This window comes from Protopterus annectens, chromosome 17.part0 (assembly GCF_019279795.1).
Source record: "Protopterus annectens isolate FY-2018-M chromosome 17.part0, PAN1.0, whole genome shotgun sequence".
NCBI lineage: Eukaryota > Metazoa > Chordata > Ceratodontiformes > Protopteridae > Protopterus > Protopterus annectens.
The window spans coordinates 22,031,209-22,058,861 of NC_056751.1; the positions used below are offsets into that span (position 1 = coordinate 22,031,209).

The 27,653-nt window shown below is 36.7% G+C and overlaps 1 protein-coding gene across 2 annotated transcripts in view; it reads right to left on the reverse strand.

The window, feature by feature from the left end:
• The window catches only part of ABRAXAS1 (abraxas 1, BRCA1 A complex subunit), an 804,658-nt gene that overhangs the window by 721,675 nt on the left and 55,330 nt on the right, over positions 1-27,653 (reverse strand). For both annotated transcript variants that reach the window (XM_044059464.1, XM_044059465.1), the window contains exon 2: positions 8,446-8,536. In XM_044059464.1, coding sequence (XP_043915399.1) covers positions 8,446-8,536 — 91 coding nt within the window. The remainder of the gene's footprint in view (positions 1-8,445; positions 8,537-27,653) is intronic.

Genomic DNA, 27,653 nt, shown 5'->3' on the forward strand with positions numbered 1-27,653 from the left:
ATATATATAAAATTTTATATATATTATATATAAATATTATTTTATACAACATATTATAAAAAATTATATAATATATATATATATTATATCACAATATATATTATATATTTATAAAAAATTATATTAAATATATTATATAAAATATATTTTATTTTTTATAATATATATATATAAACATATTATATATATATAATATATATTTTAAAATTATAAAATATATATATTTTTATTATTTATATATATTAAAATTCAAAAAAAAAAAAAACAACCTATTAAAATTTAAAATTTATATATATATATATATAACACACAAAAATATTATATTTATAAAATATTTATTATATTTAAAATATATTTATAATATATTTAATAAAATTTTTCATAATATTATTATTATTATATTATAAAAATTTTATATTACACAAAAGTAAAATTATATTTATATATATATAACACACATTATATATATATATATATTATTAAAATTTTAAAATAATATATATTATTATATAAAATATATATATATATTTATAATAATAATATATTTATAATATATAACCTATATTATATTATATTTATTATATAAAATATATATATATATTTTTATATTTATTTTTATTTTTTTATTTTTTTTTTTTTTTTTCATTTTTTTTTAATAATATTTTATATGTTTATATATATATAACACAATTATATTTATCAAAATTAATATATATATATATATATATATAAAATTATATATTTATATAATAACACACATAATTTTATATTTTATATAATAAACATACATATTCACAACACACACATATTTTTTACATATTTTATATATTTTAAAAACAACAAAACACACATATTATATAAAAATATTATTTTTAATATATATATAATATAAAACACAAAATATTTTTATTTAAAAATAATAAAAAATAACACAAAAATCATATTAATATTTTTATTAAAAATATTTTATATTTTTTATTTTTACAAAAAATAATATATAATATTTTTATATTATATACAACCCTATTTTAATTTTATTTTAAAAAAAAAATATATTTTATAAAATTTTTATAAAAAATAATTTTTAAAATATATATTATAATAATTTTTTTTTCCCTATTTTTTTTTTTATTTTTATTATTATATTAAAAACATATAATATATTAAAACCAAATATAATAATATTATATATTATATATTAAAATATATAAAATTTTTTTTTTTTTTTTTTTTACACATATTTTTTTTATATAATATTTATTTTAAAAATTAAAAATTTTTAAAAAATATTATCATTATTATTATTTATATATATAATATATACAACATAATAAAATATAAAATTTATTTTTTATATATTTTTTTAATAAAATAATAATAAATAATTAATATAATATATTATTATATATAATATATATATTATATTTATATATATAATAATATTTATTATCATATATAAAATTATTTTTTTAAAACATTTATATATTTATATTTATATATTTATTATTTTTTATAATTATATAATTTTATATATATTATATATTATTTTTGTTTTTTATATATATTATTATATATATATAAAAAATATATAATATATATATATATATATATTATATACACATAAAATATACATATATATATTTTTATTATATATATTATATATATATATTATACAACCAAAAATAATATATTATAAAATTATATAATAATATATATTAAAAAATTTTTATACAAAACCCCCTTTTTTATATTATATAATTTTAAAAAACAAAATATTATATTATACAATACATAAAATACACATATTATTTTTAATTAAATATATATTATTTTTCATAAAAAAATTTTAACATATTAAAATTTTATATTACACAATATTTTTATTATATATATATTTATTACATAATATATATATTATATATATATATTAAAAAATTTTATTATTATATATTAAAATATACAAAATATTTATATATATTATACACATATATATATAAAATATATATAAAAAATTTTAAAATTTTTACACATTTTTTTATAATATAATATTATATTTAATTCCCCACATAAATTTTATTAATATAAATTAAAATTTTTTTCAATTTTTTTTTTTATTAAAATTTTTTAAAAAAAAAAAAATTTTTTCCCCCCTTTTTAATTTAAAAATTTTTTTTTTTACATTTATATTAAAAATATTATTTTATTTTATATTTTTTTATATTAATATTATTTTTTATATATATATATATAACATTTTAAAATTTTATATTAAATACATATTTTTATATTTTTTATATATATTATATATAAAATATATTTATATATTATTTACATTATATATTTTTTATATTATATACAATAATATATTATATATATATATATATTATATTATATATAATAATATATTATTTTTATTATTATTTATATATATAATATATATATAAGAAATATGTATAATAAATAATATATATATATATATATATATATAAACCCTAATATATTATATATTAAAATTTTAAAATATATATATATTTATTATATTATATATAATATTTTATTAATTTTATATTATATATATTTATAATATTATTATATTCTATTTTATTTATATATTATTTTAATTTTTATTAATAATTTTTAATATTAAAAAATAAATTTTATATTCTATTTATATATTAAAAAACATATATATTATATAATTTTATATAATATATAAAAATTTCAAAAATTAATATATATATATTTTACAAATTGTTTTTATTTTAAAATTTTTTAACAATAATATATATATATATATATATATATATATATATATATATATATATATAAACCCTCATATATATATATTAAAAATATATATATATATATATATATATTACACACATAAAATATATATATATAATATATATATATATAAAAATATATATATTTTATTAAAAATTAAAAATAAAATATTGGGGAAAATTTACAACCTACCCTTTTGGGGGTTGCCCCCCTTATTTGGGGAAATTTTTTTTACCCTTTTTTTTTTGTTTCCCCTTTTAAAGTAAAAATTTAGGTTTTAAATTTTTAATCTTGTTCCCAATTTTTATTTAAATTTCTCTTAAAAAAACCAAAAATTTTTTGTTTTACATGATTTTGTTTAAAATAAATTTTTTGGGTTTTTTTAATTACCCCCCCGCATTTCCCTTTTTTTAATTTTTGGTTTAATTTTGTGGTTGATTTGGATTAATTTTTATAAATATTATCAAATTTTTAATTTTATTTAGGGAAATAATTTAGCAAATTTAATAATAAATTTAATTTTTAATTTCCCCATAAAAATTTTTTAAACCCTTTATTTTTTGGTTTAAAGGAATTTTTGGCCTTTTCCCAGGGGTTTGCCCGCCCCCGTTTTTGGGTTAGAACCCCCCGAAAGGGGAATTTACCCAATTTTTGGTCTTGAGAGTGAATGAGGGAAGGGGATATGACCCCCCTTATTGGTAAAAATTTTTCCCCTTCAAGGAAAGGTGGGCCCCCAAAGTAGGGTTTTTTCCAACTAAGCTTTGGGTGTGAATTACCCCGACCCCTATTAAACCGGGTCCCCCGGGTTTAACTTCCCCTTTTGGGTCGTGGATTGATTTTTGGGGGAAAAACCTAAAGGGTTTTAACCTTGTTTTCCCCAAAGGATTTATAATGCATTTTGGCATTTCTTTAGGGGGGCCCTGGCTTTTTGGACCCCTTTTTCCTTTTGGGGAGGAAACCCCCCTTCTGAAGGTTCGGGGGTCAGAAAGGGGTTTTTCTCAGGGTTTGAGTATTGGAAAGGGAGCCATAAACCCCCTTGTTTTTTGAAAAGAATCCCAAAAAGGTGGGCCCCCGGAAGGCCCTTAACCACTTTGTACAGGGTTTGAAAATCTACAATGGGCCCCAGGCCCTGAAACCCCTTTTCTGTCCCCAGGGTTTTCCAAACCCCCCTTTGGGGAGTAGGGTTTTTTTTTAAGGGTTTTAAAGATTTTTCAATTTTTTTACCGTGGGGAAGTTTTCCGGGCCCTTAGCCCTTTTGAAAGGTAGGCGATGGACTTGGGGCCTTTCCTCATTCAAATTTTTGGCCTTTGGGGTTTTTTTGGGAAAAAAGCCCAAAAAAAAATTTGGGCCCCGGGCTGGCCCCTTTGGGGCAAAACCAAAATTTTGGGTTTGGGGTCCAAAGGCGCCCCAAATTCCCTTGGGGCTTTATTTTTTTAGGCCCCCCTTTTATGATTTCCAACTTTGCGATAAGGTTTTTTAAGTAATGGGGGTTAATTTCCAAGGGTCGGTTTGGGGGCCCCCCGGGTTTTGTGAAAAATAAACCCCAAATTTGGGAGTCGCCACCCCTGGGTTGGCCGTTCAAATTTTTGCTTTATTTTTAAACCCCTTTTTCCTAGGGTTTGGTGGGTTTAATTCCTAATTTAGGGGGGTGGAGGGACCGCCGGGGGGGCCCCCATTCAGGCCCATGGATGGGTGTTTTTGCTTTGGGGGAATTCCCCATTGGGCTGGAGAAAGGGGGGCCCAAGGGTTTTGGATGGTTTTTTCCTTTTTGGGAGGAGGGGGGGAAGTTTGGGCCCGAATTTTTTTAAAAACCCAGGAAGGGGGTTTTTCCCCAAAAATTTTTCTGTAGGATCAGTAATCTTCACATCATTTTGAACTAGCTATATATATGCATATAATATATATACATATATGCATATATATATATATATATATATATATATATATATATATATATATATATACATATATATATGCATATATATATATAGATATATATATATATATATATATATATATATATATATATATACATATACATATACATACACACACACACACACATATATGCATATATATACATATACATACACACACACACACACATATATATATATATATATATATATATATATATATATATATATATATAGATAGATAGATAGATAGATAGATATATATATATATATATATATATATATATATATATATATATATACACACACAGCACTCACTTGCTATCTGGCGTTACATCACTATACAGAGGAAGCCATTAAACCAGAGAGGCATAATACCAGTCGAGCTTGGGGTCTGGGATAATTTACTAAATGAAGAGCTAAGGATCTGATTAACTTGACTCGTGCTGGGGGATGTTTTGCTACCTGATGTACAGCGTCTACGTGACAAGCTAAGAATTCTACAGATTGAGGAGTTAGCGTGTCTTTGTTGGTGCTAATAAAGATGCCCAGGTGAGTTGTCAGCTGTAGAAGGAATGACTGGTGTAAGAAGTAGATCCCTGGAGATAACAGTTATATCTAGACAACTGGCTTCTGGGAATACTTATATCCCTTGTAACCAGAGATAGGCAGTCATAGCTGCCATTATCTTGGTTAACATCGGGGGGGGGGGCTCTAGTGAGACCAAAAAGCAGCACTCTGAACTGACAATGACTGGCTCCCAGCAGAAATGGAGGAACTTCCTGGACTGTTGCTGGATCTTGATACATCAAGTAGGCATCCTGAAGATTGATGGAGCACATCCAAATGTTCTTCCACAGCAGAGGTAGAATGGACTGTATTGTGACCATCCTGAATTTTGTCCACTTTAGAAATCGATTCAGATTACAAAGATAAAAAACTGGTCTTAGGCCACTACCCTTTGTATAACTAAAAAGAACCTTTAACAGACTCTAGATTGTGGTTAGTCTTTGGGGACTGGTTGGAGGGCTCTTCCATCCAGCAACTTTGACAGCTCCATTGCTGCAGATTCTAGGTGCAGTACTGTGAATCTTTTATTTTTTTCTTTGGGATATCTGAAAGGGTATTGTATAACATCTGGTAATGATCCTTAGCACCCAGGAACTGGATGTTATATTTTGCCAGGCTAGAAGGTGCAAGGATAAGTGTCCACAGACTGCCTCCAGATTGCAGCAACTTAACAAGTGTTTAGGGTTGCTAATAAGGTTTCTCAGTTAATGGCCCACGGAAACCTTTGTTTTGCAGACGCCACTGTCCCATGGGCAACATCCCGTAGAGTTGCCTCCTCCTCTGCCTCTGGGAGGTCTGTCTCCAGGAGTCTCATGGTGAAAACCTTGAGATATTTTAACCACATTTTTCTTCCTCCTCTGTTTCCTGGAGAAGGATCTCCGAGGGGCTGAAAAATGGGATTCCAACAGCAGACAAGGTCTTACCTTCCTACTCACTCCTGTTAAGTGTATCCTTGACTTCTGGTCCAAATTAAGTGGCGCCATCATAGAGGGCATTTATGAAGAAGGACATCAAAGCTTTCTGCAAAGTCACACAGCTGCAACACTACATAGTAATACCTGTGTCGGCTGCTCAGGCTGCACCATCTGCTGCACTGGATAGTAGTCTCATGGCAACATTTTTAGAGGACTGTAAGGAAGACAAATGGGTATCAACATTTTTTGTACATCCAACAGTTTTAAGATATCCACCTGGGAATTTCAGTGTTCCTTAATCAAATCTCTCTGGAAATGTATCAGGCGAGTCATGTAGTTCTACATGCAAAGAGGAAAAGTGGCTGAAGCATAAATCCATTTCCCCAATCTGTCTAATCCCCTTGATTCTCTGTTAAGGGGATGGACAGAGGAATTCTCTTCAGTTCCTTTTTTGTGGCTGCTGCTACCACCATGGCATCTATGGGGGGATCCATAGCCCAATATATTTATTTCTTTGGGGACAACTAGAATTATGTTTGGTTCCTTTGGGATGGACTCTGCCATACCAGGCTCCTTCCAGGCTTTCTGAGTAATGAAGTCAACTAAAGAGGCCACCCAGGATTGCTGAAGGGCTGTGACTATTCAAAAGAAGGATTTACAGTGCATCACCCCCCGTCCTCTGATTGATCAACTTGAAGAGGTTTCCAAAGGAGATATCTTGAGGAGGGACCTTGGGGAACCTTCTCGCTCATTCCCTCATCTAAGTCACTGTCTTCGGTCAATTTGCTTCCTCTTACAAGTCCTCTTTCCAGGGAATGTACCTTGGGATTCCTGAAGGTGATAAATCGGAATCAGATGTGGGACTCAAAAACTGAGTAGTCTCGAAGCCTAAAGGATCAGTCTGTCCCTGTCTACCAGAATAATAGGAAAAATATTTTAGAAAAGTGATGGAGCTCTCAGGTACAAGCAGCCAAGGTGGTAATCTGACTGAATCAGACAAAAAAAAAAAAAGACAAGATTGGATCACCTAGAAACTTGCTTCCAGAAGAACCACACAGCCTATAGATCTACACTTATAAAGCTGTCCAACTCAGCCTTAAATGTTTAATCAGCCCATTCCTCACAGCAGAAGTCTATTCCATAATGGACTCAACCTTTGTTGGAAATATACAGATTTCAAACTACGACTTCACTCAATCATTCAAGACTCCTAGTTCCAGAGTTACCAGTTGGCTAAAGGTATAGCTTATTATAAAGGTCTGTAATTCAAACACTATTAATAAATCTTAAACCAAGTCAACGTAAACAAAAAAATGGATTACTTATGTTTAGAGAACTGCTTCTATGAATCCCCATGGTGTGGATCTGCACTAGTGATGAGGACTAAGATTTGCCTTTCCTCTGTGGAGAGGATGGTGAATACTTAATTGGTTTGAAAGGCTTCACCGACTATTCTCTGAAGTGCTCAATATGTAGACCTAAAACAGAGGGACCATTTTATTTTATCTGTCACTCTCTTTTCTGTCATTTATTTGACTTGTTAGTTTTCTATCACTCATACTGTAGAAGTATCAGACTATTTATGCTTCTAATGCTTAATTTTACACATCAACTTATCTTTTCATGTAAGTAAAGCTTGTGCTATAGTAAAATGACCTCAAAGCTCACCTTTTTATTTTTACAATTCTGTTAATTGTCTTATGTTCACAACTCTAATATATTGTATTTATTCCCCCCACAAAATAAATAAATAAATAAATAAATAAATAAAACAGAATATTACCCCTTTGATGCAAGGTTAACCATGAGCACAGAAGTAACGTTTCTATTTCTCTCAGCTAAAAAAGAAGTTTGCTAATATTAGCTGACAGAAAACTGACCAGAACTGAAAGTCTTCTCATAGAGAAAATGTAGTCAGGCAAAGAAGAACTGAAGAGAACTTGACAATATTTTTACATAATGAAAGAGGGCTTTGTAACTGTGCAAGACAAGCCCTGGCTCCTTCACAAAGATGTTCAACTGCAGGAAAATGAGTAGATAACTGACCCGTCAGAATCCCAAATGTCAAAAATATGCACCACTATAGGAATCTTACCTGCAAAAAAGAGATGTAACTTCTTAAGACAGTTTGCTTAAGAATTCATTCTTCACCTTACCTTTAACATTAACTCAAAAAAAAAAAATCCAGGCACTTCTAAACATGCAAGTCAGCTTCCTCAAAGAAACATTGCATTATTGTGCACAGGCATGGAAAATGTTACCTATTATGTAAGTGAATTCAACATCATCCATCTGTGAATCCGTAATACTGTTCTTTGCTTCAGCCTTAATTTCACCAAGAAGAAATCCTTCCTAAGAAGTGACCAAAAAGGGAAAATGTCAGATTTTTTTATTCATGAAAGATCAATTTGGTTTATGAGGACTGCTAAAAAGTATGGCCAATATATGAAACTAATGTTCATGTGATTTAACTGATCCACTGCACTAGATTCAAACTTGTTAAATACAAATACAAAATTTCTAGTGAACAATGTGAAAGCAACATAATAGAGAAAAAGGATATAAAAACTTTCTGCAAGTGTTAGTGCCTTAAAACCCTCACACAAACTCTAGTGTACAGTGACACATATATTGGGGGCAGGTGTTTTCCTATATCACTGCCACTGATTCAACACTTAAAAACTTGTAACTTTCCACTGCTCTGGCTATGGTGAGGATTTCTATCTCAAAGCAAAGGTGCAGTTCCTAAATTTATTGTATAATTTTCATCTTAAAATACAACACTTAATTATTCAAAATACTGCACATTGATTGGACAACCCCACAGTACACCCATTGCAATTTTGTAACAGAAACAAGTCGTCCAGTCTTCTGCAGCTACCACACTTTCTATTAGAATATGCTCCACTACTAAAAGAACTAGAGAGTTTACCAACTAAGCAAAACATTAAAGTCAAGAACATCCTGCAAAAACACAAGATAAAGTTGAAAGGTGTACCCCACCACCACAAGCATGACCGAGCGAGTGCACACACAAACAGAAACACACACAAACGCACAAAAGCCAACTTGAAACCCCCCCACACATTTTTAGCCAACATTGCATTAAATTAGAAATAAATTACATGTACAAAAACAGCCAGTGCATACATGATAATTTGTCAGTCCAGCCAGCATTGTAAAGAGTGATTTCAACAGGAGGAATTCTACTCGAAACTCACCCTCCACACTGCTAAGTGAAGACTCTAATTGTTAAAAAAAAATTAATTTGCGTGCTACTACAGTAAACTGATCTCTAGAGCAGACCAATAGAATTTTTCCATCATCCAAAAAAAAAAAAAATCTTGGTGCTATAAAAAAAGCGCAGACTCACAGCAACATGAAAAAGAGAAGATGCAGCCTCCACACCCACAGTGCCAGTAGGGATTTCTCAATACATTAAAAATGTGCATAAACTTCAATGTATTGTGTAGATGCTTACAGACTTGGCACATGTGGAGTACACATCCTACATGACCCAGACTAACCAGGAGTCAGAAGAAGAGCCCCAGTTCAATTAAACAAGCACATTTCACAAAAGCTTTTTTTTTTTTTGCACCTTAAACAATGTAATTGTATAATAGCAATAATCTACTCCCGTTTGTGTGACACAGGATTTACACATGGCTGGTTTCATTTAATCACTCAGGCTTCATCCTCGTGATCAAACTATACCAACTGTAGGTAAATCCTGCGTTACCCACACCCAGTCGTTGATTACTGCTAAAGTGCAGATTTGTGAACGTATGCAAAGCTGGGCAGAGCAACAGTCTGGCAATAAGAGACATTTCATATATTTTACAAATTCCAAAACAGATTAAAAACAAGTACAAGATTGATGAAAGCAATCATCCCCCTTTTTTCCCCATTTACATGGGGTCGGGGTATCGTATTAACTGTCGCCAACTCTCTCGGTTCAGTGCCACTCTCCTGCCTTCAACACTCATGCCTGACTGTCGCAGATCTTCTTTCACACAATCCATCCACCTCTTTGCTGGACGCCCTCGCTTCCTCTTACCTTCTTCCTGTCTGTCCCAAATCTCCCTCACCAGATTGTCTTCTGCTTTTCTACACATGTTCCCATACCATCGTAATCTGTTCTCTTTGATCTTTTCTGCAATTGGAGCTACTTTGGCTTCTGCTCTTATGTCCTCATTTCTTCGCCTGTCCCGCAGTGTGCATCCTATCACCTTTCTCAGGCACTTCATTTCCATCACCTCTAGCTTCAACTGTTCTGCCTTTACTGCCCAGGTTTCTGTACCATACAGTAGTACTGGTCGCACCACTGTCTTGTACACCTTACTTTTCAGCTTCTTTGGCATTCTTCTGTCATAGACTACACCTGATACCCTATGCCAGTTGGCTGCAGCCCCTCTGATTCTAGCTTTGACCTCTTCATTCAGACTACCCTTCTCCTCAACCACCCCTCCCAGATACTTGAAGCTGTTTAACTGTTCCACTATCTTCCCATCTATCTCTATTCTCCGCTTCTTCTAATTTCCCCAGTCTGCTGCTATTACCACCGTCTTATCTGTGCTTAGTTTCATCCCATGTGCCTTCAGATTTGCATTCCATTCTCCTATCCTTTGCTGAAGTTCTAGATCAGTCTGCCTGTACTGCCACATCGTCTGCATACAGCAGCTTTGTTGCTCTGACCCCTCCAACCTGTTTGCTGATGTAGTCCATTACCAGTATGAACAGCAGTGGGCTCAGAGCTGAACCCTGGTGTACACCCACTCCCACTGGGAACCCCTCAGTGAGGCCAAACACTGTTTGTACTTGAGTCACTGGGTCCGTGTACATAGCCTGTACTAATTCTACCAATGTTTCTGGGACTTCAAATCACTGCAGTACTGCCCAGATCAGCTTTCTTGGGACCTCATCATATGCTTTCTCCAAGTCTAGGAAAGCCCAGTTTGACACTCTCCTCTTCTCTAGTTTCTTCTCGAGTATCTGTCTCAATGCAAACATCGGGTCAATTGTGCTGCATCCTGATCTGAATCCGAACTGTTCATCTCCCATCTTACATTCTACTATTCTGCATATCCGTTTATCAATCACCCTCTCTAGTGGTAGGAGTTTGATGCCTCTGTACTGTCCACAGTTGTGGATGTCCCCTTTGTTCTTGTACACTGGCACGAGTATGCTTATTCTCCAGTCATCTGGGATATGCCTCTCTCTCCACACAGCAATTAGTACCCTCAGGAGCCATTTCTCCCCTAGCTCACCCAGCATCTTTATCATATCTGCTGTGACCTCATCTGAGCCTGCTGCTTTCCCTGACTTCATTTTCCTTAGTGCTGCTCTTACTTCTTCTAAGCTGGGCTCCTCTTCTACTCTCATTGTAGGCCGTTTCTGGGGCAGTACCACTTCTGTGGGGTTTTCTTCATTCAGAAGCTGCTGGAAATACTCCTTCCATCTGCCTTTGATGTCCTGTGGGCTGGTAAGCAGGTTGTTGCTGGAATCCCTTATGAAGGGTGTCTGACTATCTTCTTTATCTTTCTGTCTTTGCCTTGCAACCTGGTACAGTTTCTTTGTGCCCCTTATTGAGTCACTTTCCAGAAGCTGATAGAGTGCCTTTGATGCCCTGTTCTTTGCTATTGCAACTTCTTTCTTAGTTTCTTTGTTAGCCAACCAGAAGTCCTTCTTAGCTTGGTCAGTCTTTTCAATCTCCAACTTTTTCCTGCACTCCTTTCTTTTGATTACTTCCTGCACTTCTGCATTCCACCACCAGCTTTCCTTATGTACCTTATTTCCATACCTGGCTCGGCCACATATCTTTTCTGTAGTCCTAACACATGCTGTTTTTAGGCGCTGTCACTCCACCTATTTCCTCCTCTTCTTTGGGTGCTAGAGCCCTGAGTAATTCCTTGAACTGCTGTACTTTCTCTCCAGTCAACTTCCAGGTCTTCAGCCTGGTCTCTGTTGACCTTAGAGCCTTCTCTGACCACTGCTTACAGCCGATTGTGGCAACTACTGGTTTATGCTGTGAATCGACCGTTTCACTGGGGATGGCTTTGGAATCATGGATTCTACCCCAGTGCCTTTTCCTTACTAGGAGGAAGTCTACCTGAGTTGCATGTTGGCTACTCTTGTATGGGATCTTGTGACTGTCTCTCTTTCTGAACCATGTGTTGGCTACTATCAAGCCATTTGCCAGACAGAAGTCTAGAATGGCTTCGCCTTTCTTTATTCCTATTGCTCTACCCATGTGGACCCAGGCAGTCCTCATATCCTGCTCCGTCTGTCCCGATACGTGCATTTAAGTCACCAATTATCAACACCAATTCATGTTGTCCTGCTTTATCTAGTAGGTCCTGCAACTGCTGTCTGAATGCACTCTTTTCCTCACTATCACAACCCTGCTGTGGGGCATAGGCTGAGATTATGAATACTGTCCTATCATTACACTGGAGTCCAATTGCCGTGAGTCTGTCATTAATTCTGATGATATCCCTCACGGACTTCTGTCTGCCTGGGATGACATGTTGGACAAGCCACGCTGCTTCGCAAGGGACGGCTTGCACCTGTCACCACTGGACTTCCGGATATTGGCCAAGGCTCTTGCCACCCCTATAGTGCCTTTTTTAGGCAAGGCTCAAAAGACAAACCCACCTCCTTAGATAACAAAAATGGAAAAAAACTAAGGGTAATGCTGCTCAACGCCAGAAGTCTAAATCTCAAGATGCAGGCACTCGATGCACTCCTCAGTATGGAGAACATCAACGTCTGTGCAGTAATTGAAACCTGGGTCAAGGCTCCTGAGAGCACCCCAGCGCTACCAGGCTATACCTCGTATCATGCTTTTCGGCCCCAAAACCCGGGCCAAACCACAAAGGGAGGGGGAGTGTCCATATTCATCAAGGACACCCACACCTCCAGGTTAGTAGCAGCACATGAAGCATCGGAGACCATACAGGTGCAACTAACCATAGGCAAAACTGCTATACAACTGGTAGCATGTTACAGACCACCCTCCCAATCTCAGGAAACCCACTCAGCCTTCCTGAAGACATTGAGGATATGAATGCATCACAAAATACCATCATACTGGGAGACTTCAACTACCCTAACCTAGATTGGGTACATTATTCTAGCCCTAACACCCTAGCCCAAAGGTTCCTGGAATTCATAAATTCAAATGCACTGGAACAACTAGTCACCTCTCCCACTAGGGGAGATAATACACTAGACCTGATCATCACAAACATGGGGACAAAATGCACCACACCGGAGGTATACCCCTCACTAGTGAGATCTGACCACAAACTAATCACCCTGGATATACATATCCCACCTCCACCCCCAGCACAAAAGACCACAGTGAAAAACTTCTCAAAAGCAGACTTCACTCTTCTTAAGACTGAGATGGTATCCTTTAAGCCCACTGGGCCACTGGATACCACATCCCACAATGCTGAATCCTTCACAAATGCTTTCTATGGACATCTCCAAGAATGCATGGATCATGCAATCCCAAATAAATCCAAGTCCCTCTCCACCAAAGGCAAACGCCCTGTCTGGTGGACCTCAGCCATAAACAAATTCTATAACAAAAGAAGGAAGCTACTGCACGACAGAGCAAAATCCCATAAAGGGAAGACATCTCTGATCAACACTAGCAGAAAACTACGTTCTCTCATAAAAACATCCAAGGCCAACTTTGAGAGAAAAATCGCTAAGGACACTAAAGATAACCACAAAGCCTTCTTCAGCTATGTTAGAAACCTGGGCGGAAACCCTCAGATATGCTCAGAGTTAGTTCACAACAAAAAATACACTGAACCCACAGATATTGCCAACATTCTGGCTGACAGGTTCAGTGCAAATTTCTCTCCTCCCTCACCCCCAAAAGAAGAAATACTTATCCCAGATGAATGTAATCTCCCTGTCATCTCAGATGTCCAGGTGAGAGCCGCCCTCAGCAAAGCTAAAAAAACACAGCATCAATGGGACCTGATGGTATCCCAGGTTGCACGCTACGTGAACTCCAAGAGGAGCTAAACCCGCACATAAAAATGCTATTTAACCTTAGCCTTACTACAGGATATGTACCTGAACACTGGTGTACAGCAACAGTGGTCCCACTCTACAAAAGGGGTACCTCTACAGACCCTGGGAACTACCGCCCCATAAGCTTAACCAGCCTGGTCTGCAAAGCTATGGAAATAATCATTATGGAACTCATAAACAGACATTGGGGACCTACAGACACTTGACCCCATCCAGTTTGGCTTTGTAAAGGGCAGATCCTGCCTTTTGAACCTGGTTGACTTTTTCGAAACAGTCACTAGAGCCATTGATGAGGGCAAAGCAGTCCATACAGTCTACCTGGACTTGGCTAAGGCCTTCGACACAATACCCCACTCAGGCATCATAGATAAGCTCAACAGCTTAAATGTAAACCCTTATGTCACTAGATGGGTTGCAAACTGGCTAAAGGACAGAACCCATAAAGTTAAAATCGCTGGAGCAATGTCAGACTCAAAGCCAGTCACAAGTTGTGTCCCACAGGGATCTGTCCTGGGACCCCACTTGTTCGGCATTTATTTCTCAGATGTTAAAGCAAACATGGGAGGGTTGTGGCCGACCTAGGGACCCAAGTCGACAGCGACATCTCATTTGACACCCACGTTGCCAAAGTGGTTAGAAAAACATTCTACCTTGCACACCTTATCATGAAGGGATTCACATCCAGATCCAAGGATGTCATTGTACCCCTATACTCCTCCCTCATCAGACCCATGACGGAGTACAATGCCCCATTTGGTATGTACCTCACCCGGCATTTGCAACAGCTGGAAAGACCACAAAAGTACCTCACCAAGAGGATCAAAGGTCTCCAACATATGTCTTATTCTGCCAGACTAAAACTCCAGCTCTATTCAGTAGCATACCGCCTGCTCAGAGGTGATCTCTGCCTGACGTACAAGGCCATGTCCAGTCAGGAACTGATGGACATGCTCCACCTCAAAAAATCCAAATCCATCAGAACCACGAGAGCTAAAGACTTAAACCTCGGCACAAGTATGAATAGGACATGCTGGAGGGATAGTTTCATAACCCAGAGGCTTCCCATGCTCTGGAACAAGATCCCAGTTCATGTTAGGCAGAGTCCCTCACTGACTCTCTTCAAGAGAAATCTTGATGAGTGGATGGGAGATCGTAATTTTACCCCAGGGGTCACATCTGTGTCACTACTAGACAGGGGCACAGTAAACTAATTCTATTATATAAGGGACCTTCACTGTGTCACTACTAGACAGAGGCACAGTATTCTAAATCTATTCTGTGCATTTTATACCATTTTATGGGGTGGCGAAAGCCACATCACTATGGCTAGGCTTACAAATGCCCCAGGGCAGATAGCCTAGTACTAAACTATGAAACTATGAAGCCTCTGTCTCACCACAATTCCTACACCATTTCTAGCCTGTCCACCACCTGAGTAGTAGTCTGGATCCCAAGCCAAGTGGATTTGTTGCACTGCCCTTCCATCTCATCTCTTGGATACACAGGATGTCCAGCCTCCTCCGTATCATCATGTCATCCACTTCTAATCTACGTCCTGTCAGTGAACCTACATTAAGTGTAGCAACTCTCAGTTCATGTTTGGCAGGTTGGTTGGTTTTATGTCCAGCTTTCACTCAACAGAGTGATCCCAGGTAACCCAGGCTGGGCAACTAGACACCGGCCAGCCAGTAGCCTATTGACCCAGGGCTGCTGGGCTTTTATGGCAGACGCACACTGGCCAATAGGGGGCACATATACCCCTCCCACCATTAGCATGGGTCCCTGGCGTGGGTCAGAGAGTAGGCTGGGTCCTCAACCCACTTATCACCGGTAACTACCCATGCCCATTTTTTTGGCGACAGTCAACATGACCGAATCACCTAGAGCCATATTTTACACCGTCGAGTGGCTAGCCCTGCCACGGCGTGCAGTTTGTGATCAGTGTTCTCCTATCTTGAGGATACTGCACACCACAATAGATGCCCAAAGCGGTTGGTCTTTTTACAACTCTTCCCCCCATTGGGCACCATGTAGAGTCTGTGCTGCTGCCCACAGCTCCATTCATTGGCGAGTTTGAGATGGAAACACTCAGCATGTTTTTCGGACATGGGAGATTTTACACCGTCGAGTGGCTAGCCCTGCCATGGCGTGCAGTTTGTGATCAGTGTTCTCCTATCTTGAGGATACTGCACACCACAATAGATGCCCAAAGCGGTTGGTCTTTTTACAACTCTTCCCCCCACTGGGCACCATGTAGAGTCTGTGCTGCTGCCCATAGCTCCATTCATTGGCGAGTTTGAGATGGAAACACTCAGCATGTTTTTCAGACATGGGAGATTTTACACCATCGAGTGGCTAGCCCTGCCACGGCGTGCAGTTTGTGATCCGTGTTCTCCTATCTTGAGGATACTGCACACCACAATAGATGCCCAAAGCGGTTGGTCTTTATACAACTCTTCCCCCCATTGGGCACCATGTAGAGTCTGTGCTGCTGCCCACAGCTCCATTCATTGGCGAGTCTGAGATGGAAACACTCAGCATGTTTTTCGGACATGGGAGAAACCCCACAGAGACACAGAGAGAACATGCAGACTCCAAACAGGCGTTAGTCGGAGGTCAGGATCGAACCTTGTACCTTGGAGGCGAATACCTTAACCACTAAGCCATCTGGTCTCTAAAGCAAGTTAATGAAAGATGAAAGCAAGTTAGTAGTTATTCATTTCACATGGTCTCATAGCAGGTTACATCCATTTAATTTTGATTGCCAGGCAATGTTAAAGATAACCATCACTTTTCCCAGATTTAAAAGTTCAGTCAAAGCCTGAAAAATGAACAAAATAGGAGTATTCAGCAACATTCAGAGGTCATGATACAGAACCATCATGGAATTCGTAGAGACACACTAGCCAAAGCCAAGACCTAGCATAGTGGTAGCATTCTGAAGAAAGGGTAAAAGAGCTACATAATAAATTAGCACTGCCACATTACAGGCAGTAGACACATGAACTGGAAAAGCCCACACGTGAATAGCACACATGATCAACATTGACAAGGTAGGTAAGGAAGTGTTAAAGCTATGCACATTTTTTAGTTCAGTGAAGTGCCTTCACGCCTGCAGCGTGGGCACTGTCATCAGGTTAAAGAGGACCAGCACAAAGTGCCATTGCATTAAATTATATAAATAGAAGAGAAGGAAGAACGGCATTATTTGTGAGGCTGAATGCTCTCTGTTAGGTGGGGGAGGCATTTAGAGGAATGTAATATGGGGAAGGCAATGTGTGAGTGTGTGTTTCTCTGTGTGTGAGAGAGAGAGAAAGATAGATGAAGTAGCGGAAAGTAGCATGGATGGACATACAGACATGAAATGCAGACAGACAAAATGGGCAATAAGGACCAGCAAGGGAGAACAATGGAGGAACACAGACATACACAGAGGATGGCCATTAGGGTTGGGGAGAATTGGGATTACAAACATGGTGGGGGGGGGGACATCTGGATGGGCATACACTGGGCATGTCTGACTGGTCCAGTGGACAGCCCATACAGACCTCCATCACTTCCATGGCTGACATCATAGGTTGGCTCTGCCCTGGTGGTCTAATGGTTGGGACGGTCAGTCACGACTCCACCAGCTGGATCAGGAGGAACTCTACAGTGTCCAGGTAAGTATCCAACTGCTGGGGCACATTCAACAAAATCAATCTTTGCATCTGATCACAGCTGACCACAGATACCCTCCCAGACCAATTGCAGAAAACAAGACGCCACCCTCCTAAACAGATGGCCACATAGACCATCAGCAATTGCTACAGGTCACCTTCAGCAAGGTTATCTCCATTTTCCTTCTCTCTTGGAGCTTCTCCCACACTTGCGACCTGAAAAGGTAGAGTTTGCAGCCACACCTGGTTGCGAATGAAGAATGTTGTTGAGAATTTCAGGGTTCCCCTACTAAATACCGGTTTTAATTTCTCTAACACCAGAGGTTGCTGCACTAGTTAATTTATCCACAGCATTTTTTTCTGACAAGGTACATCGATATGTTGAAGAGTGATACCATGGTTTACACCTGGAAAGTCAGTTGCATCTTCAGGCCTTCCTGAACCTCCGAAAAAGACTTCTGGAGTTTGTCCACAAGATCCCATTGCAACTTCATTATATACAATATATAATTAAGCACGCTGACTTAAGAGACACCCCCACCCCGAACACACACAGACAGAGACACAGACATTCTCGCCGACAGATACTGAAATACTTCAGAGCACTAGATTCCTTGCTTGGGGGGTAATTGTTGGATTTTGACTGGATGGCTCCCTCTCAAGGGTTACCACAACAATCATGAAATCACAACAGGAGTTTTTATTAGGGAGGTTTTTTTAGTTAGGGAATTTCAGTCTTGAAGTAGTCAAAGGATATGGTATGTTATTCTCAGAATTAGGGCCACCACACAAAGGTCTTTGCAAGCCTCCCAGATGGCCATGGATATCATCCTGTCATCCCGAGCCACCACACAGAAAGTCATGAAATGAGAATAGAAAGCCTCCTCAAGAATCTGCTTTGAAGATGATGATATATGATATGGTCAAATGCCTCTTTCACACAAGTTTAAGAATTTCTCCAAATCTGTGGTCTTAGGAGAGGAAATGGGAGTCATCCATACCCTCACTATCTGGCACAGGAGACTCCAAGGACAGTCAAGATGCTTTTTGCATCAACATTTCCTTGGGCTCAAAGGGGAATTGTCTAATGATAAAAAAATTGTGAAGAGTGAGAGAGATTCTTAAATGTGATGTCTCCAAAGGCTTTCCAATCCTTTGATCCTGTAGTGTCTGGGAACTACAAACACACAGACAACAGCAGTGTGGAAAATGGGACAGAAGCCAAAGTTCAGGGAAGCTCTTGCTTCACAGGAAGCAACCTCAGCATTAAGACTTGACTTCTGAAAACCTGCCAGCAATAAGGACATCGAAACAAGGCACAGAATCAAGCAGGACCAGCACAAACTGAAACAGACACCAAAAGGCCACCTAATACTTGCCCCCAAATGTCAAAGCTGTCTGAACATCATTCAAAGTCTGACGACTTTAAAATTAAAGCAGCCCTGAAGGAAAGTTGACATTAACCTTGAATCAACAATCCAGAGTACAGGTCCTGAAAGAACGGTCAGCACTACAAGTATTGGTGTTGGCACAGGTAAGATTAGTATTTATGTACTTACCATAACTAGGCATCTGTGTTGTCCAATTTCATTCTTCCATAAAACTGGGTCATAGGATCCAATCCAGCCATTCCAAAAAACTAATGCATGGCGTTATCACTACAGGTATTGGTGTTGGCACAGGTAAGATTAGTATTTATGTACTTACCATAACTAGGCATCTGTGTTGTCCAATTTCATTCTTCCATAAAACCGGGTCATAGGATCCAATCCAGCCATTCCAAAAGACTAATGCAAGTCTCGAACTTCTCCCACTCTCATAACGCCATGCATCATCACTAACTCCTCAGATAGAGTTTACTGCCCCAGATAAGAAAAGATAGATAAGAACAGAAACAAATTTACAAACACAAAAGATAGCACCGTAATCTGGAGCTCAAACTGGTAATCTATGGAGCTCAGAATTTTCCAGATACCTCTAGACTCTCTGGAAGTGGGAAGGGCGGGTGGGATGTCAGGTAGAATGAAATTGGACAACACAGATACCAAAGTACGCAACTCCTAAATCTGATTTTTCCAGTTCATTCTTCCTCTTGACTGGGTCAGAGTCCCCAGCTACTTGATTTCCCAGGTGGCCCGTATGGAAGGATGTGCCAGAGCTCTGCGGAGCCAAAGGCTACTCTGTCTCTGGAGACCATTTCTAATTTGTAATGCAAGACAAAGGTATGTGCATTGGACTAAGTTGCCACAGCAGAAATTTCATCATCAATAGAGGTTCTAGCTGAAAAAGCCGAAGAAGTGGCCATCAACCTGGTCGAATGGGCTCTTGGTGGACAGGGCAACTGTAAGCCTTTCAAGGAATAGATGGTGGAAATGCGATTAGGGATCCATTTCACTAGTAAATCCAAACCAAGGCAAAAAGCAACTGAAAAAGAACTCCAAAGAAATAGCGTACACTGCTTTATTATCCGCTTTCGTCCACAGACTTCATCAGAATAATGCATACAAAACAGTCAACGTTTAAATAGATAAAACATCACCATAGGAATTAATTGAAATTAATTAATTACAAATCTAATTACTTAAAAATTAAATGACAATACAACTTAAAGAGACAGAAACACTTTCAAGTAATGTGGAGACAAACTAAGTCATTATTTTTGTTTACTTTTAGTTTTCTATGCTTTAAAAAACATTTCACATTAATGGCCTCACTGAGGCCAGGAGGGCAATCAGATCTCAATTTGATTTGCCAATAAGTCTCCCTTTGGAGTAGATAATTCTTAAAATCCCCCTCCCTCATATCTTTGTGACAAATTTCTAGTACTGAAAATAAAAACTTATTAAAGGAATGACACTCTAAGCTGTGTTTAAAAAGAGCATTTTTGTCGTCCTTTGTTTTGATACAATATAAGTGTTCCCTAATGCGGGTTCTTAACTGCCTGGTCGTCATACCGACATGAAATGCGGTACAAGATGAACACAAAGCAATATAAACAACACCTGAAGAACGGCAGTTCACAAAACCAGGAACAGAAAAGGTTCTATTGAAAGTGGCCACTGAAATGTATGGTCCGGTTGAAATGTACCTACACATATTACAATCATGACAACAATTCATACCCCTTTTACTAGATGAAACTCCACACAAGATATTAACATGTCTTTCTAAAATCTTTTTTAAATTAAAATGATTCCTTTGAACAAACAAAGGTTTGTCTCCTAATACATCATGCATTTCAGCGTTCCCCTTAATAAATCTCCAATTCTTTGAAATAATACTCTGAATGCGCTGACAATCAGAATTCATCTCTAATGAACACATAATATTTGAATTCAGTATTTCCCTTTTATTGATGTTCTTAAAAGTAAAATTATCCAAATTTGAACTTAATAACGGTAAATAGTGACTGGTCCGCTTATTATAAATATCAGCAGCCATTTGGATTAAATCCAATTTTGGATAACCCCTATTAAAAAACAAAGAAATAATAAAACAAAACTCTTGAAAGACATCAGAGTCTTTAGATGTCATACGGCTTGCCCTAATGAACTGTCCTTTTGGGATGTTAGATAGGACATGTTTTGGGTGCCCACTTTTATAATGTAGATACCCATTGTTAAAAGTCTTTTTTCTATAAATGCGACTGTGCATTCTCTTTTCCTCAAAATCCCACCTGAGATTCACATCCAAAAAACTGACATCTATTCCATGGCTACCAATGATAAACTTTAAATATGAAGAAAAAGAATTAATGTCAGTGAGGAAGGTGTCAATAATTGCCTCCCTATCATCTAAAATAAAAAAACAAATCATCAATGAAGCGACAATAAAACAAAATATGATATTTTTGAGCTAAACATGGAATAAATTGACGCTCCCACAATGCCATGACAACATTAGCATAGGCAGGGGCAGCCGAGGACCCCATAGCTACACCCCTTTTCTGCCGGTAATAAACTTGTTCAAAGAGAAAAAAATTATTCTCTAAAATGATCTCCAAAAATCTGCAAATCAAAGAAATAGTATTGTGAGAAAAACCTGAATAATAGTTTGACAAAAAACTCCGCACAGCTTCTATACCCTCCACTTGAGGAATGCAGGTGTATAATGACACCACATCAACAGTTAGCATGATATACCTATGGGGGTCAAAACCATGTGTTGAAACAAAATGATTAACTTTGGTTAAAAAGTGCCAAGAATCACGAACAAATGATGATTCATGGGTAATGGTAGGACCCAATAGAGCATCAATGACTAATGCCAACCCTTCAGTGATAGAATGAGGTGACGAAACAATGGGTCTGAAGGGTGGATTTTCAAGGGATTTATGAGTTTTAGGAATTCAAACCCAAATGCGTGGCTCTTCAATAACACAAAATTCATATAGCTCATGACTAATGTCCCCCTCCATGAGTGCTTCGTATAAGTATGAATGTATAGAACGTTGACGCTTATGAATATCAAGAAGGGAAATGATCTCATATTCATCAGTATTGTTCAATAGCTTTAGACTTCAGACCCATTATACACCTGCATTCCTCAAGAGGAGTGTTTAGAAGCTGTGCGGAGTTTTTTGTCAAACTATTATTCAGGTTTTTCTCACAATACTATTTCTTTGATTTGCAGATTTTTGGAGATCATTTTAGAGAATAATTTTTTTCTCTTTGAACAAGTTTATTACCGGCAGAAAAGGGGTGTAGCTATGGGGTCCTCGGCTGCCCCTGCCTATGCTAATGTTGTCATGGCATTGTGGGAGCGTCAATTTATTCCATGTTTAGCTCAAAAATATCATATTTTGTTTTATTGTCGCTTCATTGATGATTTGTTTTTTTATTTTAGATGATAGGGAGGCAATTATTGACACCTTCCTCACTGACATTAATTCTTTTTCTTCATATTTAAAGTTTATCATTGGTAGCCATGGAATAGATTTGGATGTGAATCTCATGTGGGATTTTGCGGAAAAGAGAATGCACAGTCGCATTTATAGAAAAAAGACTTTTAACAATGGGTATCTGCATTATAAAAGTGGGCACCCAAAACATGTCATATCTAACATCCCAAAAGGACAGTTCATTAGGGCAAGCCGTATGACATCTAAAGACTCTGATGTCTTTCAAGAGTTTTGTTTTATTATTTCTTTGTTTTTTAATAGGGGTTATCCAAAATTGGATTTAATCCAAATGGCTACTGATATTTATAATAAGCGGACCAGTCACAATTTACCGTTATTAAGTTCAAATTTGGATAATTTTACTTTTAAGAACATCAATAAAAGGGAAATACTGAATTCAAATATTATGTGTTCATTAGAGATGCATTCTGATTGTCAGCGCATTCAGAGTATTATTTCAAAGAATTGGAGAGTTATTAAGGGGAACGCTGAAATGCATGATGTATTAGGAGACAAACCTTTGTTTGTTCAAAGGAATCATTTTAATTTAAAAAAGATTTTAGAAAGACATGTTAATATCTTGTGTGGAGTTTCAACTAGTAAAAGGGGTATGAATTGTTGTCATGATTGTAATATGTGTAGGTACATTTCAACCGGACCATACATTTCAGTGGCCACTTTCAATAGAACCTTTTCTGTTCCTGGTTTTGTGAACTGCCGTTCTTCAGGTGTTGTTTATATTGCTTTGTGTTCATCTTGTACCGCATTTTATGTCGGTATGACGACCAGGCAGTTAAGAACCCGCATTAGGGAACACTTATATTGTATCAAAACAAAGGACGACAAAAATGCTCTTTTTAAACACAGCTTAGAGTGTCATTCCTTTAATAAGTTTTTATTTTCAGTACTAGAAATTTGTCACAAAGATATGAGGGAGGGGGATTTTAAGAATTATCTACTCCAAAGGGAGACTTATTGGCAAATCAAATTGAGATCCGATTGCCCTCCTGGCCTCAATGAGGCCATTAATGTGAAATGTTTTCTAAAGCATAGAAAACTAAAAGTAAACAAAAATAATGACTTAGTTTGTCTCCACATTACTTGAAAGTGTTTCTGTCTCTAAGTTGTATTGTCATTTAATTTTTAAGTAATTAGATTTGTAATTAATTAATTTCAATTAATTCCTATGGTGATGTTTTATCTATTTAAACGTTGACTGTTTTGTATGCATTATTCTGATGAAGTCTGTGGACGAAAGCGGATAATAAAGCAGTGTACGCTATTTCTTTGGAGTTCTTTTTCAGTTGCTTTTTGCCTTGGTTTGGATTTATTTGTTCTGTTTCTGGATCCATTTCACTAGGGTTGCTTTAGATACTGCCAGTCCTAGCCGACTGGGTGAAAGTGAAATGAATAGCTGATCAGATTTCCTACGTTTCTTTGTCCTGTGCAGATAGAAATACAACTGTCTATGAATGTCAAGCAGGTGAAGCATATATTCACCCTTGTTGGAATGGTTAGGGAAAAAGACTGGAAGATAAATGGACTGACTTATGTTAGCCTCCACTGCCACCTTAGGTATACAGAAAGGATTCGTCCTCAGAGAAACTGTCTTTGAAAAAGGTAATATATGGCAGTCTGGATGAAAAAGCTTGACATTCCATTACCCTTTTGGTGAAGTAATGGCTGCAAGAAAAATGATCTTCCAGGATAGAAATTTTATGTTATGAGTCAGCCAGTTCAAAGGCTCTCCGAGTGAGACATTGTAGGATTAATGTCAGATCCCAAGGAAGGAAGGATCTTTAATCGGGGGTCTGAGAAGAAAAATTCCTTTCATAAAGGCCTTGCATAATCGGGATGCTGAAATGGAAGTTGGAGAATTAGAATCTTCTGTGACGTGGAAATTAACAGTCGCTGACAATTGTAACAATTGTAGAAGAACCTGCTCCAGCCTGAAAAAGAGAACTCAGGAAGAGATGAATAGCTTAGATGGCAGCTGAAAAGGGGTCAATGTTCTGGTTCAATAACCATACTGAACTTCTCTTCCATTTGCTATTCTACACCTTTTTTGTAGAAGGTTTTTGAGGAGCAAGTATGATTTCCCAGACTGGGGTGGCCAGCCTGGATTTTTTTTTTTTTTTAGAATCACTGGAAGAAGTGGAATCAAGCGGTTAGTCTTCAGGATCAGAGATTGGGAGGTTGGTGTTCTGATGGGTGAGAAATCAGATCCTGAATGATACTGATGAAGTGTGTTTCCCAATTTTATGTGAAATAAATTAAGCATTTCTACTTGACTGTATTTTTGTTTTGTCATCGAGAAATCAGATCTTGTCTGGGATCCAGTATCCATAGTGAATATTTGGCATAAGACCATAGAAAGGGGAAAGTACAGTTGTGTACACTTAACATAAATTTAGATGTTAGAGTGTATTCACTGTTGCAGTCATCACATATATATATATATATATATATATATATATATATATATATATATATATATATATATATATATACACACACACACACATATATATATATATATATATATATATATATATATATATACACACACACACACATTCACACACATATATATAAGGTTGATTAAAAGGATATACGAGGAATCGGAGGGAAATATTAAAGTGGGTGAGTTCCTCTCTGATACTGTTCGAGCAGAGGAACCAGGCAGGGGTGTCCACTTTCCCCTTTGTTACTTGCATTATATTTAGAACCACTGGCAAAGAAAATAAGGGACTCTCAAATTCAGGGATATAATTGGTATGGTAGTCAAGAAAAGCTGGGTTTATTTGCAGACAATATTATTTTATACCGGATATAACCGGAAAAAGACATTTCAGTGTTGTGGAACATTTTGAAACAGTGTCAAGTCTTTTCGGGATACAAAATTAATCAAGATATGTACCCACACACAAACTGGTTCAACAATACCCTTATTTATGTAGATATGATAAAATGAAGCGCTTAGGAGTATGGATTAAAAAGGATTCTGTTATGGCAGCTAAGGATATGTGGGAAGAGACTAAAGAAAAAGTAATACAAAAAACTGAGAAACTGGAAGCTCTGTTTTACAGCAAGACACAAAGTGTCAAAATGTTTTTAGTCCCTTTTGCTTTATACACAGGTCAAGCATATTTGTATCGATCAGAGACTGTCTGGATAGCAAGATTTTATCTGGGAGGGGAAGACAGCAAGACTCGTGGGAGAAGGTGATTCTTTCAATACAAGGTAGCTTGGGATTACATGATTTCAAGGGGGTATTTCAGAGCTACACAGTAGCCAAGACTCCTATACATAGCACGTGCTAAGTGGAAAAGGATGATGACAAAACATAAGGGACGCTCAAGAAACAAGGACAGACTGCGATTTTGGATGCAGACTTTTAATAATAATTATACAGAATACTGTATTCAAAGTAGCAGAAAGTATTCCAAGAACTAAAGGAACACGGGAATGGAGATGGGAAATTCTGCTGATAGGGATGACTGCAATTACAGATACAGACAATAGGCAAGAAGGAGCTGGAATTTACTGGAGAAAACTGCCAAAGGAACCACAGTAATGGAGGCAAATAATTAGAGAGGGAAAGGTAACAGAATGGTAAGAGGACAAGACTGCCTTCTCTATCAAGGACTGCTATCAAGGTATAGACAAAGAGAAAGAAATAGGGGGATCCTAAGCAAAAGACCACCACTGGTAAAGTTTTTAGTAGAATCTAAAACAAAAACTGTGGTTAAAAAGGGATAATTATCAGATACTGAATGCTAACTAAAAGAATCAATCAGGGTAGGTTAGAAAAGATTGGGAAGAGACTCTGGATAAGCAATTTACTAAGAAACAATGGGGGAATATATGTATGACTCCCAAATATCCAATAAAGTCTAAATGATTCAGGGTCTTTGCTTGGAAGTGTTTACATATGTATTTTTATAACACAGACTCCTAAGAACAAAAATGCTGGAATTGTGATGGCGAAGAAAGAGGTAATCGGGAACCTATTTTTGTGAGAGGAATGAGTTGTCAGACCATAAATATTCCCTGCAGACTACTCTATCAGAAATACTGGGTGAGCAAGTTTGTACAACTAAGGAAATTACCTTTTTGAGCTATGATACAGAATCAGAATTCCCTAGACATACTAAGACCTTGCAGGGTCTAATTATGGTGACTGCCAAAAAAAGCAGCTACTAGAAAATGGAAATCAAAGTCTAAATTAAGTGTACTAGAAGTAGTGAATAAAGTTAAGAGATAAAACAAATGGAAATGGGATCTTTAGAAAAGGGTAGGAGCAAATTACATAGAAAATAATGGAAACTGGAATAATACACAGCATAATGTTTCTGAGAAGGAACGATGTTTAAAAGAAGGCAGGATTTGAATGAGCCATGTAACATTTGACTGACAATGGCTGAATAGATTATATACGATATAGAATATTTGCAAGTAAAAATATGTCAACATGGCTTGTTTTCATTTATATAAACATATGATTGCCGTAAGTGCAGATTTTTTTAAACACCCTCTTGTTTCTAGCATACTGGCTTCTAGTCTGGAGTCTACAAAAGAGCCACTGCTTCAATGGATTTACCAATTCCACTGTTTTCAATTTTTCCTTCAAATTTCTTACTTTAAGGGCTTGTTTGGCCCACTATATAAAACACTTTCTTAGCAAAAGGCTAATCAAGTAATAACACTGTGGTGGTTTCTCCTCACGTATCAAAACTCTTTCCAACACAGCATTAGAACCATCTAGAACACATATTCCAGCATGAAGGGAAGAGGAAGGACAGGCATTGTTAACAAAATGACTATTCATCTACTGTTATGGCAAATACTTCACACA